The sequence below is a fragment of the Ammospiza nelsoni genome, chromosome 7 (assembly GCF_027579445.1).
Source record: "Ammospiza nelsoni isolate bAmmNel1 chromosome 7, bAmmNel1.pri, whole genome shotgun sequence".
Classification (NCBI taxonomy): domain Eukaryota; kingdom Metazoa; phylum Chordata; class Aves; order Passeriformes; family Passerellidae; genus Ammospiza; species Ammospiza nelsoni.
Genome location: NC_080639.1, coordinates 24,375,210 through 24,394,487, shown reverse-complemented (window position 1 = coordinate 24,394,487; position 19,278 = coordinate 24,375,210). Strand labels below are relative to the sequence as shown.

Sequence of the window (19,278 nt, the reverse complement as noted above, 5' to 3'; positions counted from 1 at the left end):
AGCCCTCAGAAAGAAGCCATGGAGATCACAGGTAATATTTGGGACCACAGTTCAGTTTTACAGCCCCACTACTTCCTCAGTGTCACCTTGGGAAGCAACGTAATGTCCCTCAGCGAATGCAACTGCCCCAAGATCAAAGCCAAGGGTGCCGAGGAAAATCCATACCCTGATAAAAAAATTCCCAACTGGGACCAGACTCCCATTTTCCCATGATCGAGTCTTCATCCCAGACACAATATATGACATGACCCATGCTGGGGCGTCTTGATTTTCACCCAGCCTTTCATTTTGGGCTTTCCTAGATGGACAGTTTAGCACCAGGTTCTCCTGTCAGCTTTGGGTCACCTCCTGTCTTGAGTCAATAGAAATTACCTTTGGCACAGAGACTGTGCAGGAATCAGGGCTCAGCCCATCACAGAGAGATGACAGAAACCTTGATTTCTAACCAGGCCATTTAGGCTCTCAGGTGTTGAAAGAGCTCCCTGTCTGTCTCCAGGATGGCTGTACCTGTTTGCTAAGCATTAGCTACTCACAGGTCACAGCCCCAAGAGCTTTCCACCTTTAGAAATGACTTCTCAGTAAGAAACCCATGGTGTGTCAGCCTTGTTAAAGCATCTCTGAGGAAGCAGAGATCTTGCTGCTCTGGACCTGGTGCCTCAGGTCATCTTGTGCCTTTCCAAAGTCTGTAGCCAGCTAGTGGAGAAATACAGCCTGGAGTCACCACTAATACTGGAGACTGGACGTAAGCCTGCTCAGAAGTGTTTTTCTAGCTCTTTCCCCACAAGAGAGTCTGTAGGAGCACCCTACCCTCATCCCTGAGCAGGCAGAGCCCCTGGTAAGAATTGCTAGGTGCAAGAGCCCCTTTTGGGGTGTCCCAGGTTTTGTGGGAGCCCTGGCCATTGCCCACAGCAGGACGTTGCCTTTGCCCTGCCCCTTACAGCCAGGCCACCCGCTATCTCCAGAGTCTGGGAAGCCACAGGAGGCTGGTGGGGAAGGTAAATAAACTGCCAGCCCAGCCATGATTTGTGACTAAATGAACAGTCTAAGTCACCTGTGAGTGGCTTGGGGCCATTAACCAACCAGATAATCGATCTTAATCAGCCCAGCAGTGGTGGGAGCTGAGTGTACCTTGTGTCAGATCTGGCACAGGCAGCTCCGAGGTCCCAGCTTGCGTGGGGGCTGTCCCCTCTGCAGAAACACTGTTCGGGGCACCCACACCACTGCCATGGGAGCAGGGCAGAAATGCTCTCAGGGCATTCTCACAGGGCTTCTCATCTGACTTTAGGGGACTCCCCCTGCTCTGATGGTGACAGAGGACAAGTCAGTGAAGGCACCTCCCTGCCTGCTTCCAAGGTCCTTGCTCAGTCCCTGCCATGCTCTGTCCCTGCCTGGATCCCCTCTCATGTGGGTTGGCCTAATCCTACCCACCTCAGAGACTTCCAGGCCAGCCACAGGCTCCTGAGGGTTTCTGCATCCTGCACATCAGCTGCTCAGTCCAACAGGTGGGGCTCTGTTCTGGAATGCAGAAATCCCCGTGCTTCCATGCCCCTGCCCCCGTACCCAGCACCCACCCTCCCTCCACAGGTACCAGCCCCCAGTGAAGGGTTAACAGGGAAAGCAAACACGGCCCAGTCCCTCCCAGACAGGCCTCCTGCAGGGATCTCTGGGCAGCTGTTTGTTTAGCCAAGCAATTCCTCAAATAAGCAGCCTCATCTCTGATGGGACAGGGCAAGGCTGAGCAGAAAAACGTGTTAACAGCTCCCACTGTGGAGCAGGGAATAGCAAACCAGCACAGATAGGCTGGCAGGGCAGGGAGGGTGCCTGCCCCAGTACAAACAGCCAGGGCAGCTCTGCAGTGTCACACCTGATCCCACCACACTGGCAGCACCCCTCAGGACCAGCCTCAGCGCTGCAGGGGATGCCCTGGGGCTGCTGGGTTCCCAGGATTCAGCAATGCACTGCAAAATACTCAAGGGTGCAGACAGAGGACTTGTCCCCTTGTAAACACATGGGGATGGAGCAACAGGGACATGTGGGATGGGGTGACACATCCACACATGGACTGGAGTGACAGGGACACAGACAGCTTGGATCTATTTCTTACAAGGACTCGGAGTATAACCACTACATTTCCAGTCCTGTTAGCCCCTGACCTCTCTCCAACATCTGGGTCTGAAACACCAGGAGCACACAGCACCCTCAGAGACATCTCCTTCATCCTACTGCCCCCAAATGAAGGAGGAGTACCTTGGCTCATCCTCAGTGTTTGTCCTCACCCCAGGTCTTGTTTTTTGGGGGGGAGAGATTAAACAAGCCAGCACCTTCCATAGCTCAGCATCATCCAGGAAAGCAGGGAAGTGACTGAATGCACTGTGTCCCTCCTGCTGCTTCCCCACGGCTCCACTCCACAGCCCTTGCCCTGCACAGCACTCCAGCACCTTGTGTCCAGGGTCACACATCTCTGGCACAGCCAAGGTCACCTTCCCCTGGCACCAGGGGGGTCCCCCAGCTCTGATTTGTCCTGTCACCTCCCCAGTCTTCTGGTTTGGCTTCACTGTGTCTTGTCCCAACGCCAGAACTGCTGCATGTGGGGGACAGAGCCAGGTTTGGGGTCTGGGGGTGCAGGAGTGAGGAGGAGGAACACCCTCACACACACCTCTTTCCCCCAAAAACACAGCCTCACCTCCTGGCTGTTAATGGCCTTTCCATGGAGTCAGCCCCTAACCTGCTCCCGGGATGACAGAATAAATCAGCTGCTCCTCCCAGGACCTTGGGCTCTAATTAATGTCAGCTCATTAACAAGATAACGGCCATTTATTACCCTGTCTCCTGGCTGCTGATTAACCCTTTCCCGAGGTGGGGGCAGGGGACGGTGATGCCATGGGACAGGAATGGTGGGACACGGTGACGTCTCCTGCAGGGACACCAGGAGGGGAAGGCGTGGGCAAACAGGGCTGCAGAGAGCCTGAGAGAGGAGCGGATGGGGAAAAGGGGCACTGTCTTTCTCCAGCAGTCTGGCAAGGGCTACTTGCTAAAAGCGCTAAAGGGGCTACCAAGAGTCGTGGGCTCCCTTTGGATTGTCCCCATCCTCTCTAGCACATCCCTGTGCCTCAGTGTCCCCAAGTGTCCCTACCCCAGCCCACGGGGGACAGTGAGGATGAGACCTAGAGCTCAGCACAAAGGCCCTGCACACCTCTGGTCCTGAGCCCCTATTTTGACGAGGTGCCACACAGACCCACAGGCGGTGAGAAGCCACCAGAGTGTCCATCCCTGCCTCCAGAGTCGAAAACAGCCCCAGCTTCACATTCCCGGGTATGCCTGTGCCACAGAGCCACGGGGCAGCATAATCTGTCCTGGGGCAAGAGGAGGCTTTTGCCATGCCCTTGATCAAGGCTGGGTGCGGGGTGCAGGAGCAAAGGCTGTGGGGAGGCATGTGTGTCCCTGCAGCCGTGCAGCCCCAGGCAGGGGGGCTGATGCTCTCGTACATCCATCACGCTGCTCGGCGCTCCCTGCCTCGGAGCTGCGCCGCTTAATCAGCCTGAGGGCTTCGGCTCGTTAAGCTGACACCTCCCCTGCGAGAGTGAGACATGGGGGCAAGCGAGGTGCCACTTATTTATTTTCTTCTTTCCCAGGGAATATATTAAACAAATTAAATTCCTGGAGTGTTGGGTCAGCAGAGCCGGCTCTGCGCCTGTCCCAGCCGTGGGGAGGGGACTGTGCCGCCCAGCCTGCAGCAAACGCGGGCACTGCTGCAGGGCCCAGGCTCTGCCGTGCCTCCCCACTCCCTGCAGAAATACACAGCCCCCCTAATCCCCGTTTCACTGCCTGGGCTGTGCCTGGCAGTCTGAGGATGGTTGGGAGGGCAGGTCTTGCAGGAAATGCAGTCCATGATTCCATAGGGAAAGTCCCCAGGAACCCACCTGCTGTTCCTGAATGGGCTTCCTCGGCCCCACAGAGCTGTGACACAGCTTTGGGGACAGCTTGTGATGCTCCCTGCTCCATGGAGAGCCAGGGACTGACTCCAGCCACAGCACCAGGACTGCTTCTTTCCACTCTAGTGCTGGGGACATCTGGGCTAGGGGCAGGTTGACACTGGAAGGTCTTTCTGCAAGAGGGAGAAAACTGGAGGGAGTGCACTTGTTCTGTAAAACAGGGAGAGCTGGGAGGGAGTGCACTTGTTCTGTAAAATAAATCCCATCACAGGACTGCAGGAGCTCGGCATTTAGAAAAAAACACTGCATCCCAGGAACAGCTCTATGCCACAACCATTGACCTCATTGGTGTTGGCCTTAAATTATACAAAGACATGAGAACAGGAGCCTTTGCTGAAGCAATCCCCTACACTGGGCCCTTTGCCTACTTCAGCATCAGTCACCCTTCACAGCCTAGTGCTGTCCCTGCTCAAACTCCCTGAGGGTTGGGATGCTGTTTCCTTGCTGCTGGGCTGCTCTGCTCCATCCCAGCACCAGCTGTGTTTCAGCCCTGTTCCAGGTCTACTTAGGTGACAGGGATGGATGGAAAACTCACAGCAAATTAGTCATTAGTCCTTGGAGTTGTTTATTTATTGACCATTTGCAACTCTTCCCTCCATCAGCACCTTTTCCCTCCCTATTTTTCCAGCAAAGTCAATGGCAGCCTGTCCTGCTTCTCTGTCCCACCCCATCCCATCTTGTCATCCCCATCTCTTACATCGGTCCCTTCTACCTAATCTCAGTCCTTCAAGTGCCTCTTCATTTCAGGAATGGACCCATCTTTTGCTGGTGGAAGGGTGACTCCCTGGAGGTTAGTGAAGAATTAGAAATAATTTAATTTACCTCCTTGTTCGGGTGCTTTGATGAGCTGAAAGGCCCCTTGTCAGGAAGCAAATCCATCTTCCTCCAGCCTTACATCAAATTTCATTCACTAATTAGAAACTCCTGCCCTAGACCATGCTGCCCCCACCCCGGCCACCCCTTCTCCCCACCAGCACCATTATGAAAATAAATTGTTCCATTAGCTGCATTGTTGTGGCTGTGGGGCCCAGTGCTGGGAGTTATTAGAGCAGGAGGGAGGGCGTTGGATTAAGACAAATGATTTATTACGGAAAAGGACCCTGATTAGATTCTTAGCCGTCCCCAGCGTGTGGCTGCATACTCACACAGCCGCATCCCGCCGGCCCCTGTGGCACCGCGCAGCGGCCGCTGCAGTCAGTGCCGATGGCCGTGGCGTTTGTCCCGGGGCTGTGCCCTGCTGAGCGCTCTCAGAGCGCTGGGAGCCCCCAGCTCCTACCCAGACATGAGGTAGTGACTGATGCCGGCTGCCCCTGCCTGCCTTTCCCTCCTTTGGAGGGTGGGGACCACCAGCATCACCCCCAGTTCTGCAGCAGGGACCCGCTGTGGGTGCTGAGTGTGTCCCTGGGGAGCGGGGGAGGGAAGGGACGGGGATTTTGATGTGTCAGCCGTGTACCCCACACTGCGGGAGCGGCAGCTAAGGGTGTCCCACCAGCAGGAGGGTCGGCAGGGCTCACCCTGTGTGCTGGGAGAGGTTGTCAGGCCCCTCCAAGGGTCCAGAGTACTCTCTGCACCTGGCAGATGTGAGGTGGGCACGGCTGCAGGGCTGGGTATGGCTGCAGAGGGGGGCACTGCCACGGAGTGCCCATGTCCTGTTGTCCTTGCTGTCCCTGTAGTAACATGCACCCTCCAGCTTCTTCCTGGAGGGAACAGAGATAGGGACCCAGGGACATGTGAGTGCTCCTGGGATATAAAGGATACAAGCTGAAAATAAAGTGCTTTGTGGCACTGGGTGGCGGTTCTGAGAGCTGGAGGGTGTCTGCTGGGGGTCCAGTGCGCTGGTGGGCAGGTGCCTGTCCAGGGAATAAAGGTATGTGTAGCGGGCAGGATGCGTGCATCTGTCTGTCTGTCCGCGGTGCTCACACAGGCACAGCAGGCTCTGGTTGACACCCAGAGGCTGTTGCCTGCTAAAACACCTCCATCCCTGCCCGGGGGAAGCTGCCACGCACAGGCAGAGGGGCTCTGCAGCACCTGTGGTGGGGCTGTTCCCAGTGATGCTGTCACACAGGTGCCACGGTGGAGAGAGGGGCAAGAGGTGGGGGGCTCGGGACAGAGGGGCAGGCGGAGGGACTTCGGGGTGCAGGGTGGCTCAGCAGCACACATCGCGCTGCCCCCAGCGGGAGCCGGGATGGAGCCGGGCTGGCGCTGCCGCGGCAGAAGGGCCGTGGGGCGAGGGACAGACGGGAGAGGCGGGGACGGGGACCGTGTACCCCCTTGTTAACAGCGCCGGACTCTGTAGCCTTTTCAAGGCTCTGAATAGGGGGTGGTACCTCTCTTCTGCTGAATTAGGGGCCGCGGTTGTTGGAGCTGGTTTAACACGGCTGGAAGGATGGGGAGGGGGGACGTGCTAGCCCAGATGGGAACATGTGGGGGTGTCTCCTGTCGCCACATGCCCTTCCTCTCCCTCCCATCCACCATTTATATGGTAATGAGGACAAATTGATGGAGAGACAGCCATTGTGGGACCCTCCAGCCCGGCCCTTCTGCCGGCCACCCACCAGCAGCCCCATCCATCACTGCCCAGCTGGGACCCTGCTGGGATCATCCCTCCCCTGGCCCTGGCACGCTGTGAGATGGGATTGCTTCATGTGCCCACCGGCAGCGGGGCAGCTCCCAGCCTGTCCTGGTTCTCCTGGGGCTGAGTGACAAGCAGATTATGACATCCAGGCAAGGAAGAGACCCCCATAAGTCCTGGGTGTCAGCTGGACATCATTTTGTCCTCAACATTCTTTTCATGTGGTGTTATGGAGCTGTGGGGGAGTTAATGGAGCTTCAGAAAGACCTTAGCATCTTTCTTAGGGATGTTTTCCCTCCCTCTCACTGCCCTGAAGCCAGCTCAGAGCCAGGCCCTCCTTGCTTTCCCTGCCTCCATCCCAAAGCGGCTGCCATGGACCCTGCAGCATTCTCCTAATGGAGAATGGGGCAAAGAATTCTTCCCCCACACTCAGTGATTCCCTAAAAACCTGGACCTGGAGTTGATCTCCCCCAAAGAGCACATCCCCTCCTTGTGCAGCCTCTGCCTCTGGCTCCCCCTGCCTGCCGCAGCAGCCCGATTGAAATTTCACTCCACAAAGCACTTCTCGAAAGCCTGACCCCCGTGGCCCCCCGGGGACCAATTTGTCCTTCTGTGTAATAAGAACCTAATTAAATTAGCTCTGCCGCCTTGCAGAGCCCTTAAATTAGCCCTGTGATGAGGGCCCTCGCTGACAGCCTGCTGCCGAATTGCTTCACACTTGCCGGGCTGGGGGGTCCAGGGAAAGCCCGAGGGCGATGCTGATCCCAGCACGGCCCGGGGGAGCTCGGCAGGGCAGCGTGGAGATGGGGCAGGGTGTGTCCAGAGAGGTGTGGGGCTGGCACAGGTGTGGGGAGCCTGGGTGGGGTGCTGCCTAGTGGATTTTTCCTTCTGGTGGCATGGGGATGGGGTAGAGCGGGAGAGGGCTGCCAAGGAGTGAGGGACAGCACTGACTAACATTAGTGACACTGGAAACCTGTCTACAGGATACAGGCTCCATCTTCTGAGTGTTGTGGTGACTGGGGGTGGTACAGCAGGATGGACGGGCACTGAGGTGGTGACTCCAGGCTGGGATGGAGAGGTATCCCTGGCAGGCAGTCCCACAGTGGCTGTCCCTACTACATCCTGCCCCAGGTTCCAGCTGGCTCTAATGACACTTTGGTCCCGTGCAGACTGGGTCAATCCCACACCTCCAGTTACCCACCTCGCCCGGGTATGGATGGTGAGGAGAGAGATGTCATCCTTCTGCTGGAGGGCACTGGGGTGCCCAAACCTTGCTCCTAGAGAAGCCCATGGTGCCTTCTAGCCCTGCCTGCCCTTTAACAGTGGGTGCAGTAAGCACCCCCAATCCCTGCCTGCCCTCCCTACACCACAGCTCTGAGCTCCCTCTGGGGAGACAATGGATTTATTGGGCTGTGTCCCCAACCAGGAGAGGTGCATCCAGTGAAGAGACAAAAACACACCTGCCATCCATTGGCCACACTCCCGCTCCCCCACTTCATCCTGGACAACAATCACCATCAAAGCTGTGCTTTAAAATAATCTTTAAATAATTTCTGCTTTTTGTTAAAAAAAAAAAAATCACCACCCCACCCCAACCAAACGATTTCCCACCCCCGCCCTGCCCTTCCATCTCACCCTGCATGCGCCCACACTGCCTCCCGTCTCTGGTACATACAAAGAGCAGATAAATAAATAGAGACGCGCGATGCTAAGGGGGACGTGGGTCACTGCCTGCCTCAGCCCCCTCCCCTCCACGGATGTGCAGCTGGGGGAGCTGAGGCTCTGGCTGCGGTTTGGAGTGGGGGAACTGTGGCTGCAGCTCTGGTGGGACTCTCCTCAGGTCCCAGAGTGGGTGAGTAGCAATGAATTACCCTGAGGGTTTGGGGTGCTGGGGGCTTGGGGAGGTCAGGCCAGCCAGGGTCTGAAGCTTGAGGAGTTTTTTAAGCTTTGGGGTGGGGAAAGCTTTCGGGCTGAGCCAGTTCAAGGCCACATGCTGGGGTGCTTTTCTCCTCTGCCTCTTTCTTCAGGCTCCAGCAGGCTGGGGTTGCAGCCCTGACTCTCCCCATCCCTGCTCTTACCAGTGTGTCTATTCCTGGCTGGCATTTGCACCCTTCTGCCCGTGTGTCTGCCTCCACAGCCCCCCTTGCCAGCCAGAGCAGCCCACGCTGTCACAGCAGCCCCACAGGATGCCCAGCTGGGTGGCTCTGGTGCTGACTTTGGGCAGAGCTCGGCACCTCACTCCTCAGTCTATCTGTCCAGTGGAACTTGTGTCACAAAGTCGGAGGTCTCATGCCAGAGCTGTGCCAGACCCCCCACCCCTGCTTGTTTTGGGTGCCCCTGCACTGGGCTAAGGACAAGGCACAGTCCCAGTCCCTGGGTCACCCTCCTTCCAGCTGCCACATCCCAGGGCTGGAAATAGCATTGCCTGCCTTCCCACCCAGGCTGCCTAGCAAAGGGCCTGGGCCCCTCTCCCAAAACTTCCCCACTGGGTGCAGGCAGGCTGGGAACCTTGGTGGAGCAGCCAGAGCTCTCTGCTCTCCCCCCTCCCACTCAGACTCCATCAGCTAATTCGGCACACGCACACACACATTGCACACACACACACATAGCAGCATGTGGATCCAGCCGGGGGCAGCTCCTGTCCCGGGGGAAACCCTTCATGCCTCCCTCCTGTCCCCAGGAACAGGGGTGAGGAGGGGGTGGTCAGCATGGAGGAGGCACACCATGGAGCTTCGGTGCCCCCCAGCCAGGAGGTGGCTGTACCCCAAGCAGGCAGGGCTGGAGGCAGCTCCCCACGGGGACCCAGCTTTGGGAGGGGGTGCTGGCCCCCAGTGAGTCACCCTGCAGCCACCACCTCCGCCAGCTGTGCTGGCTGGGGCTGTGGTGCACCCTCAGCTCTCCGCCTGGGATATCCCCAGTGGGTGGAAGCTGTCAGGGGGCAGGAGCAGCCTGCCCAGGCGGTAGAGCAGCCCTGAGTACCAGTGCACACCATCCCCCTGCTCCCCTGGCCACCCCAGCAGGCTGTGGTAGAGCCGGAGCGGCCAGAAGGCCAGCTGCGCCAGCTGCTGCTCCTGCACCAGAGCGAAGCACGAGGCCACCACGCCGTCCACCACCAGCGTCCCGTGGCGCGTCAGCGGGGCGTAGGCTCCCACGTCCCTGCGGTGCCGCACCCGCACCACCTGAGCGGGCTGCAGGCTGCCCCCCCCAGCCGCCACCAGCACGAAGTGTCCCGGCCGCACGCGGCTGGCAAAGATGGGGCGGAAGCGGGCGGCGGGCGCCGAGGCGTTCTCCGCCACGAAGAGCAGGTGGGTGGGCGTCAGCACCAGGCGCCGCGGCGGCTCCTGGGTCTCGATGACGTGGAAGGTGGTGAGGGCACGGGGCTCCTTGTCCAGGAAAGCCAAGAAGTCACTGTAGGTGGGCCTGCCTGCCCCGTCCATCGCCAGCACTCGCTGGCCCGGGCGCAGTGCCCACAGAGGCGTCTGGGCACCGTCCTCCAGCGTCGCCAGGGCCCGCCCGGGAAAGCAGCCCCCCGTCTTGGCAGCGGCTGAGTGCTCTGCGCAGGAGAGAGAGACACCAGGGTTACCCATCAGCCAAACCCTCACCACCACGTTTCCACTGGGCACAGACACCTTCCCGGTCTGCCCAGCTTTGCCCACCCACGCATCACCAATGTGAGCTTGTCCCCTGCACACCCCCAGCCACCAATGTCCCCATGGCACTTCATTCCCCAGCCACCACGTCACTTGAGGTGGCACCTGGGGACTCCAGCATGGTCCCAGGGCATTGAGCTTGCTGTACAGAGCCAAGCCCCAAAACAGGCAGGGGGAATGGGACACAACCACAGCCTGAAATGTGCAAAACACTGCCAGGGAGCACCTGAAGCTTGAAAAAGCAGAGGCAGGGCCCTGAGAGGATGGTAGGCTGAGGAGCAGAGTGCCTGGTCTCACCCTGCATACCCCCACATTATCCCTGTTCCCTGCAGAGCTGCTCCTGGGCCCTGCTTGGGAGGATGCTGCGAGGAGCAGTGCAGGATGCAGCGCCCTTTCCCAGCACTGCAGCGCCCTCCAGCCCCTGCGGCAGTCCTGCTCCCTTCTCCCAGCTGCTCACCCCTGCACCACTGATGCCAGCCAGCTCCTGCTTCTCTGGGCTGTAGGGAGAGGTCACAACCTGTGGCCATCATCGTGCAAAAGCTACCAGCCTCCTGCACAGGGCTTCCCTAGGGATTGCCACAGGGTAAAGGACCCAAACTCTCTGGGCTTGTCTCTTGGGATGGTGGCACAAGGCTCCTGGCCCTCCCCACATGAAGTGTCACCAGGGGCTCATTCTGGCACTTAGCAGGGGAGCCCTGGCTTCCCAAGGAATGGTGGTTAGCTATACCAGCAGCAGTGTTCCCCCAAGTCCCAGCAACTCCCAAGTTAGTGTCTATATGATGTGTCCTCCCACCCTCTGCCAGTGGCATCTCACCTCAGGGTCCTGCTCCTAGCTCTGCACAGCTCCATCCTTGAGCTCTAAGCCACCTCTCAGGGCCCTCTCCCAGCTCTCTCATCTAATCCCTGAATGTGCCCTCCCAGATGGCACTGCCCCCATCACTCCCCAGGTTTGGGCAGAGCCAAATCCCAGCCCCCAAGCCCATGAAGAGAGGCATCCATCTCTGGGACAGAATCCTTTTATTGCTCAGAAGAGGTGCAGTGTCTGCCCTGTCCTTGCCCCGGAGGCCAGGTCCCAAATCCTGCACCCTGCATCCCCTGGCAGGCAGCAGAGCAGGAGGGTGAGAGGGGTGCCTGGCAGAAGTGGATGGCATAGGTGCTGGGCATGGAGTGCTCGGTGGGTGGAGGCAAGGACCCGAGGAGACACAATACATACAACAGGCCATGTGGCCATCCATACAAAAATAAAAGCCATTTACTAAGAGGCAGGAGCAGCCCGGCTGCCCTCTGTACACAGTTCTGAGGGGATCAGGGTGTGTATCCCACAGCCTCCACCACACACTCTTGGGTTGCCCATGGCCTTGGGGAAAAATAGGGGTCACCCAGAGCCCTGAGGAGCTGCTGCAGAGTGAGGGGAATATAACCAGCTTCTAGAAGCCCTTCAGGGCCTCAGGGCCCCAGTCTGCTGCTTGGGTTAGGGCATCCCTCTTCAGTTGGTCCAAGGGGAGCATTCAAAAGCCTCTGTCTTTCTCCAGGGGCACAGCCCCACTCCTCTGGCCAGCCTCATAGCTGTGAGATCATGGTCGTTGCTTCGGAGCCTGGCCCCACTCCTGCTGCCAGCCCCACAGGGTGCCCGGGGGCACGGGAGTCCTGGTCCTCCGGCCACGTTTTGTCCCTCTTCTCCGGGGGTGCACGGCTCCCTCTGTGCGGCGCGGCGGCCCCGCTTCCATCGCCGGCCGGCCTGGTGCCCGTCCTGGCATCAGCACGGGGAGCGGGTCAGCGCGGGGGGCCGGGCTGCCGTCTGGGGCTGTCGAGCCGCTGGCTGCGGGCTAGGGCGGTAGGACAGGCACAGTGCCGTGGCAGCTGAGCCGAGCCCGGGGACGAGAGGCGCGGGGCGGCACAGGCACCCGGCACCGCCGCGCACGGTGTGCGGGCACGGCTGTGCGGGCACGGCTGTACCAGGGCTCCGTGTGCGGGCACGGCCCTGCCGCTCGGGGTGCGGGTGCCGGCAACCGCCGGGGCTCGCTCCGTGCCCAGGCCCGGGCAGAGCCTCCCCGGCTGCCGCAGCGCGGGCACAGCGCGGCCCCTCCCGGCGGCCGGAGCCGAGCGCGGGGCACTGCTGCCCTCTGCAGCCGGCAGCCAGCGCGGAGCCCAGCCCGGGCACGGCTGCTCCTCACGGGGGGCGTGCAGCCCACGCAATCCCCTCCGCACCACGGGCAGGGCCTGGGAGCAGCTCCCGCCCCGTCCTCCACCCTGCCGCCCCCGCTGCAGCGCACCGCGCAGGAGGAAGCAAACACCAGCAGCGACGGCAGCAGCCCTGAAAGCACCACCCAGCTCTGCTCCCCTCTGCAGATGGTGCTGCACAGCCAAGAGCCGAGCCCAGGGTACCCTGGCCTCTCCCTGTCTGGATGGCCCTGACCCCCTCCCTGGCTAGGCAGGGATGGACAGATGCTGCTGTGACAGCAGGAGCTCAAAAGCAGCCAGCAGTGGAGAGGGACAGGGCTGGATGAGGCTGGGCATGGGCACTAAGGGACTTGCAAGGGCAGAGGCAAGGGAGACAGGGGCGATGGACATACTGGGGGTCAGGCTGGGGGAGAAAGGGATGTGGGGTGAGAAAAGGAAGAGGGTAGAGCGGGTGGGTCAAGATGTAGGTCTATGGGAGCCAGATGGGGAATTTGCCCCATTGTACTGGCTGGCCACAGGTGTGTGACTCACTCTCCACCTGACTGTCTGCCCCAGATAGGGAAACCAGGATGCAAAAGCTGGCACCCCCTGCAGGAGCACCCCACCCAGCCAGCCAGGCTCCCCATGTTCCCCAGTATGCTGCAAGAGGGGATCTGGCCCCCAGCTCCGCTCACTGCCCCCAGCCCACACTTACCTGACTTGACAGAGCAGTGGATGTGTGCCTTGGACTCGTAGTAGACCCAGTCGAAGCCAGCCTCCACGGCCAGGCGAGCCAACATGCCGTACTTGTTGCGGTCCCTGTCCGAGGTTGTGATGTCCACAGCCCGGCCCTCGTAATGCAGCGACTCTTCCGAGTGGTGCCCGTCCTCATCCCAGCCCTCGGTCACTCTCAGCTTCACCCCTGGCCACTGATTCATGACAGAGATGGCCAGCGAGTTCAGGCGGTCCTTGCAGCGCTGTGGGGCAGAGGGACAGAGTCAGTAAAAGCTTTCTGGAGGGAGGAATTAGCTGCCTGCTTGGCAGGCTGCATCCCACCGTGCCTCCATTAATCCTCCCTGGGCTTGTCTAGCACAGGAAGATCTAAGAACATGAGGGGCCTTGTCTACCCCACGCTCTCCAAACTCCCTGCAGAGCCTAACACCCCACTGCTGGGCAGAGGAGAGTGCACCCAACAGGGCACCCTTCTCCTCCCTCTCTTCCCATCCCAGGCTCATTTGAGAGCCTGTTGGGCAACACAGCCTGGGCTGGGCTGAAACACCCTCTCTGCTCTGCTGCCCCGTGCTAACTGCACCCCAGCAGTTCCCATCTGACACGAAGAGGATACAGGAGCTTCAATCCTGCTGCTGCCTGGGAGGGGGTCCCAGGTACCCTAGGGCTGTCTCCAGGCACAAATTAAACAACCTGCCCTGTTCTGAACACAGCTCTGCTTGGTGTGGCTGCTCAAGTCTGTGTAACAAGGACACAACACTAGGCAGCCCCATGGCATTAGCCAGCCTCTGCTCCTATGGGAAGTGCCAAACCTGCCCAAGACCTCTGTTGTGCTGGGACAGAAAGAATATGGAGTGAAGCCCCCTTCACTTCTCTGCAGCACTAGGGCTGAAAATCTTGGGCTGAGGAAGAGCAGCAGATCTTAAAGGCCCCAGACCTCGTGGCCACAGAGGTCACACATGCAAGTAGGTACCCATGGCAGTCCTCCCCAGCAAGCAGAGGGATGCCAGCCCCAAATGCCTGTTTCACAGTCCTCCCAGCCTTACCCTGCCCTGCCCCACATCCCCCAGCCACAGCTGAAGGTCAGGGAGAGATCAAAACTCTTTGTGCTTGACTTGCAGAAGTACAGCCCCAGCTTCTGGTCCCTTGCTAAAGGGATGGAGGAGAAATAGAAAAGGTGTACGAAAAGGAATATGGGAGGTTCTACATAAAACCAGATGAATGGACTAGGGCTGTGCAGCCCAGAAAGGAGATTCTGTGAGGTCCTGAAGAATCATAGAATTGAGTTGGAAGGGACCCATAGGATCAAACTCCTGCACAGCACACCCTGAGAATCACACCAAGTGAAACTGTGTAAAACTTAAGGCAATTTAAAAGACACAAGTGAGACTGGGGTGTTTTTACACTGGCTCCAAAGGCTGAGGTTCACACATACAGGTACAGCTGGCTCTGAGGCAGCCAGCTGGATCAGGAGTCCCATTGTCACCACCCAGTGCTTGCTGGGTGGGAGAGCTCTGCCTCCAGGGCTCCTCTCACTGCCATTCCCCAGGAAACAAGGTGCCCCATAAAATCAGGGCAGAGGACAGAGCATTCATGGTCAGGCACAAAGCCAGTCCTGGGAAGCATTAAATGAAATGACTGGACAGCAGCTTAAAACACAGCCACTGCTGGGGACGTTTCTGCATGATGCCCAGCTCAGAACTGGAGCTCCCCACCATAGCATGCCTTGGGTCTTGAGACAGTTACAGCAAGCATGAGCCAGGGCTTTAAAACCTGATGCTGGCTACATCCCCAGGCTCAGAAATGCCCCAACACAGGGGCTGCTGAAAATGTAGGTCCTCACCCTGTCCCCAAGCACCTGCTCCTGTCCCAGGAAGGTGGGCGCTGCTGCTCCTGAGGAACCCTGCTCTCCCTTGGCAGGGTCCAGGCCCAGGGAAGGGCAGTGCCAGGCAGGCCTTTGCCCCACATGAGGCCTGCCGTCATCCCACAGCTCTCTGGGCGTGGGGAGATAAGCCAGGAAGGTGCTGGACAAACAGTTTGCTAGGTGAGGGGAGGAGGAATAGGGAGGAGAGTGACTTTTGTCCCCGTCCAGCACCACCGTGGTGCCACTTGGCACATGTGACAAGCTGTTCCCAAGGTCCCTGGCCCCACTGGGACCCCGCAAAAAGGGAATTCAGCACTGGAAATGAGGAGGGAATCCCCGGAGCCACCCTGCATCCCCCAGCCATCACTCCAGGCATTCCCTTGGCACTACCCTGCCAGCACCCCTCTCTGGGCACCCCTCCGGCCCTCTCTGCCATGTTTTGTGTCCTCCAGGGGCACCCTGCGCGCACAAAAACAACGAGACTGTGCCAGCCTTTCCCCCAGGCAGGGACAGCGTCAGGAGCGCCCTGTCCCCGCTCTGCCGGTGCCATCGGTGGCCAGCAGGTGTCAGAGCGCGGAGGGGACCGGCGGGGACCGCGGGGAGCGGGGACCGATGGACGGGAACCGGGCAGGCACAGGCGGGGCGGCGAGGAAGCGGGTACCAACGGGGGGAATGGAGAGCAGGGCACCAGCGGACCAGGAACAACCATGGATCGGCAGGGAAGAAGCCACTGTGAGGAGGAAACAGGGATGAGGGAAAATAATCAGGGAGCAAGGAGTGACAGGCAGGGCTGAGCAGGTGAGGATGGGCAGGGAGCAGGCACAGGCGGCAGAGAGAAGACAACAAAAGACAGGGATGGACAGCGGTGGGTAAGGAGCAGCCAGCAGTGGTCAGGGAGCAAACACGAGCTGCAGGGATGGGCAGTGCCTGCCCAGGGGCTCTGCTGCTGGTACGAACAGGTAGGCAGGGACCAGAAAATTCATAAACATGGGCTGTCCACGGGCTCTGTGTTTGATGGTGATGGCAGGGAGGGCACAGCTTGTCCCTGTAGCAGTGCAGATGACCAGGCACCCCCAGCTCACATGGTGGCTCTGCTGTCCCATGCACCTCATGGTGAAGATCATGGGGATGTTGGGCTGGGCTGAGCAAAGAAGTTCTACCCACCTTCTGTCCAACCTCTGCATCTCCCTTTTTGTGTCCCAGGGATGGGACAATGCCCTGTGGGGCAAGCCAAACTGCTTTAGGGAAGGCAGCAGGACAGAGCTCCAAGATGGGGGGCAGTCAGCAGGGACCCCAGGGTCATCTCAGGGGAGGTATGAAAGACACTCAGGTGTGACCACAGTCTCAGCAGAGGTGTTGTGAATGGAGTGTGCTTGGCCACAGCTACCCCCATTCCCAGAGCCTGGTCAGGAGAAGAGGGGTCTTACTAGCATCTCCTCCTGAAGGGAGGTTCCCCTCAAAGGAAGCCAAAAGTCCTACCCCAAGGTCTTCATGAGAGATTCCTCACCACTGCAAGGATGGTCTCCATGGTCAGTTGGACAAGCAGTGGCTGCAAGGGATGGTGGTTGGGGTGGGGAGAGGCTGGGTTTGGGACTCCATGGGGGCAGGGGACCCACGGCATTCCTGGGCCAGGCTGCTGGGGAGAGGTGAGGCAGGCTTTGCCTCCAGCCTTATCTCAGCACCTCCGAGTGGGACCAGTGAGAGCAAACACACTGGAATTCTTGAGGAAGATGAAACGATAAAGGAAAGGCGGGCAGAGAGCAGCACTACCCACTCCTCTAAGCAGGCGACATCTTCCGGCTGCCTGGGACACCCAGACCCTTGGACTTGGGGAAAGAAAACAGGTTTGAAGTGAGTCAACAGCAGTAAAAGCCAGTGCTCTGGGGGAAGGGACAAGGAGTTGGGTCAATGGCCTTTCCCAACCCATAGCAACACAGGACTTGGTGCCAGAGCTAGAGTTCCCGTATCTGGGGGATCTCCCCCAGCCAGGGCCCACAGGAAAATCCCAGAGGGCTGTGAGATGGCAGCAAGTTACCAGAAATCATGCCACCTCCATAGCAAGAGGAACAATTCCTTGCAGAGCTGCCCAAAGCACTGTGGTACCCATCTGTGCATGGATGTGTGGTGGTCAGGGACCCTACTGGAGTAAGAACCCTCATTTGTGCAGCCCAGGAAGACCAAGATGCTTCTGGGTGCTCTGCCAACATGGCAGTGGTACAGCATGAAATGTTAGGCTGGCACACGGAGATCTCCCTCTCCCAGGTGTGCTGAGGGACACTGGCTGGGTTACAGAAGGTGGAGGGAGCACTCTCAGGAGAAAACACAGCAAGAAGCATTCTCCTGCCTGCAATGATGTCATCCACTTCCCCGATGTATGGACCAGAGGAGCTCACTGCTTCCTCAAATATCCCTGAGGCTGTTCCCCAGGGGAGGCAGGTTACAGCCCAGCCCCAGGGCTCCAGGCACCAGCAACCACAACCTGTGCAACTCCCCAAGCTTGCTGCCTTGCAGGGAATCCCGCTCCCTCTGCTACAGTCCCCAGCCTGAAAACCAACCTGGACTATGGTCCCTGACCTGAGGAACCTGCTCTCAGGGCACACGGGGCTGCAGAGCTGTCAAGCCAGCACCCAAGACGCTTCTCCTCCCAATGTTATGAACACCTTGGTCAGACACTATGGCCAGGGCCTTGCTCAGTGCCCACCATCACAGTCCCTCACGTTCACCCACCTGCCAGCCCCTGACCGGGGGTGCAGTGGGCAGAAGGGCAGCCCAGCTCCCCTCTGCTTCCCCCAGGAGCTCGTTCAGGCTGTGACCCTGCTGAGGCTGGTAGCCAGGTTTCTTAGCAAGGCCGTGCGGCTCCTTATCTGCATTCCTGAAACCCTCAGGCATTCTCCTGGCAATATTAAAACACAGAGTAACCTTCGTCCAGCATCAACCCCCCTCCTCTGCTGTCGTCTGTGTCGTCCACCCCCCCATCCTTCCTGCCAGCCCTGGGTACTTGGGAGCTGACTGCAACAAGGCATTGGCAGTAACAGGTTGTCCCCAGCCCTGAGCACAGCAAGCAGCTCCCCCTGAGCACCCTGCACCATCCCACATGAGACATGCAGGAAGGGGAGCACTGAGGCTTTCAGTGTCAGAGTGGGGACAAGGTCAGCAAGGGCACTCCTGGACGCAGCAGCACACGAGGCTCTGGTCTGTCCCTGGGATCCAAAGGCAGGCTGCCTGCCCTGCCAGTGGGGAGGCAGGGTAGAGGGGCAGGATGGCTGCATGGGCCGGGGTGCTGCCTGACCAGGGAACAGCGCAGCACAGCCCTGCCGGATGGAGGGGATGTGGGAGGATGCTGCCGGATCGGGGGCAGTCTGGCACAGCTCAGGGGCATAGCTGCCAGCTTGGAGTGCAGGGTCATGCCAGCCTGGGGACCAGTGGGACGAGAGCTGAGGGGCAGCGTGCAGCAAGCCACGGGTGCCACAGGCTCCGAGGAGCAGCGGGGCAGGGTGCTGGCACCTCGGGAGACAAGGTGCTGCCGGTTCCGGGAGCAGGGTGCTGCCGTCCCAAGGCGCAGCGTGCTGTCCGTCGCGCACAGCGCAGCCGAAGGGACAGAGCGCCCGACGAAGGGAGATGCACTCTCCGCACGCCGGCAGCCCGAAGCCGGCACCGGGATGCCCGGGGCAGGACGGGGAAGCCGCAGCGCGGGGCCCACACGGTCCCCGGAGAGCGGGTGGCGGGGCGCTCTGAGGCGGCCCCGGTGCCCGCAGATGCCCGGCGCGGGGGTAGAACCGGGCGGCAGCGGTGCCGTACCTGGGTCATGAGCCGGTCGGCGCCAGTGTTCTCCTCGTCCTTGAAGATGATGTCGGGGTTGTAGTTGGGCGTCAGCTCCTTGAAGCGCTCCGAGTTACGCGCGATCTTGCCCTCGTAGCGGCCGCTCGCCCCCAGCGTCTTCTCGGGGACGTTGGGGCTGAACTGCTTGTAGGCGAGCGGGATGAGCTTGCGGGGCGGGCGGCGGCGGCTGCCCACCACCCTGCCCGGCCCGCAGCCGCGCACGGCCGGCGCCAGCAGCAGCGCGCACCCGCTCAGCAGCAGCAGCAGCCGCGCCGGCTTCATGGCGCGCCCGGCGGCCCCGGGGCGGCCCGGGGCACCGCTGGCTCCGGGTCCCACTAAGCTCGGCCGCCGCTCCCGCCGCCCGGCCCGGGGCTCCCCATGCGGCGCGCAGCCGGCGGGCAGGTGCCGGTGCCGGCGGCGGCGGCGGGGCGCGGCGGCTGCCCGGCGCGGGTGCGCTCCGGCTGCCCGGTGCGGCGAGCTGGCGTCGGCCCG

The 19,278-nt window shown here is 60.1% G+C and overlaps 1 protein-coding gene across 1 annotated transcript; it reads right to left on the bottom strand.

Moving 5' to 3' along the window:
* Positions 1 to 8,254: 8,254 nt before the first annotated feature.
* IHH (Indian hedgehog signaling molecule) lies at positions 8,255 to 19,068 on the bottom strand. The gene is made up of 3 exons (XM_059476187.1): positions 18,766 to 19,068; positions 13,090 to 13,351; positions 8,255 to 10,117 (listed from the first exon to the last, which is right to left on the bottom strand). Exons 1-3 carry the CDS (start codon positions 19,066 to 19,068, stop codon positions 9,456 to 9,458), a joined length of 1,227 nt encoding a protein of 408 aa, XP_059332170.1. The 3' UTR covers positions 8,255 to 9,455.
* Between the last annotated feature and the right edge of the window lie 210 nt (positions 19,069 to 19,278).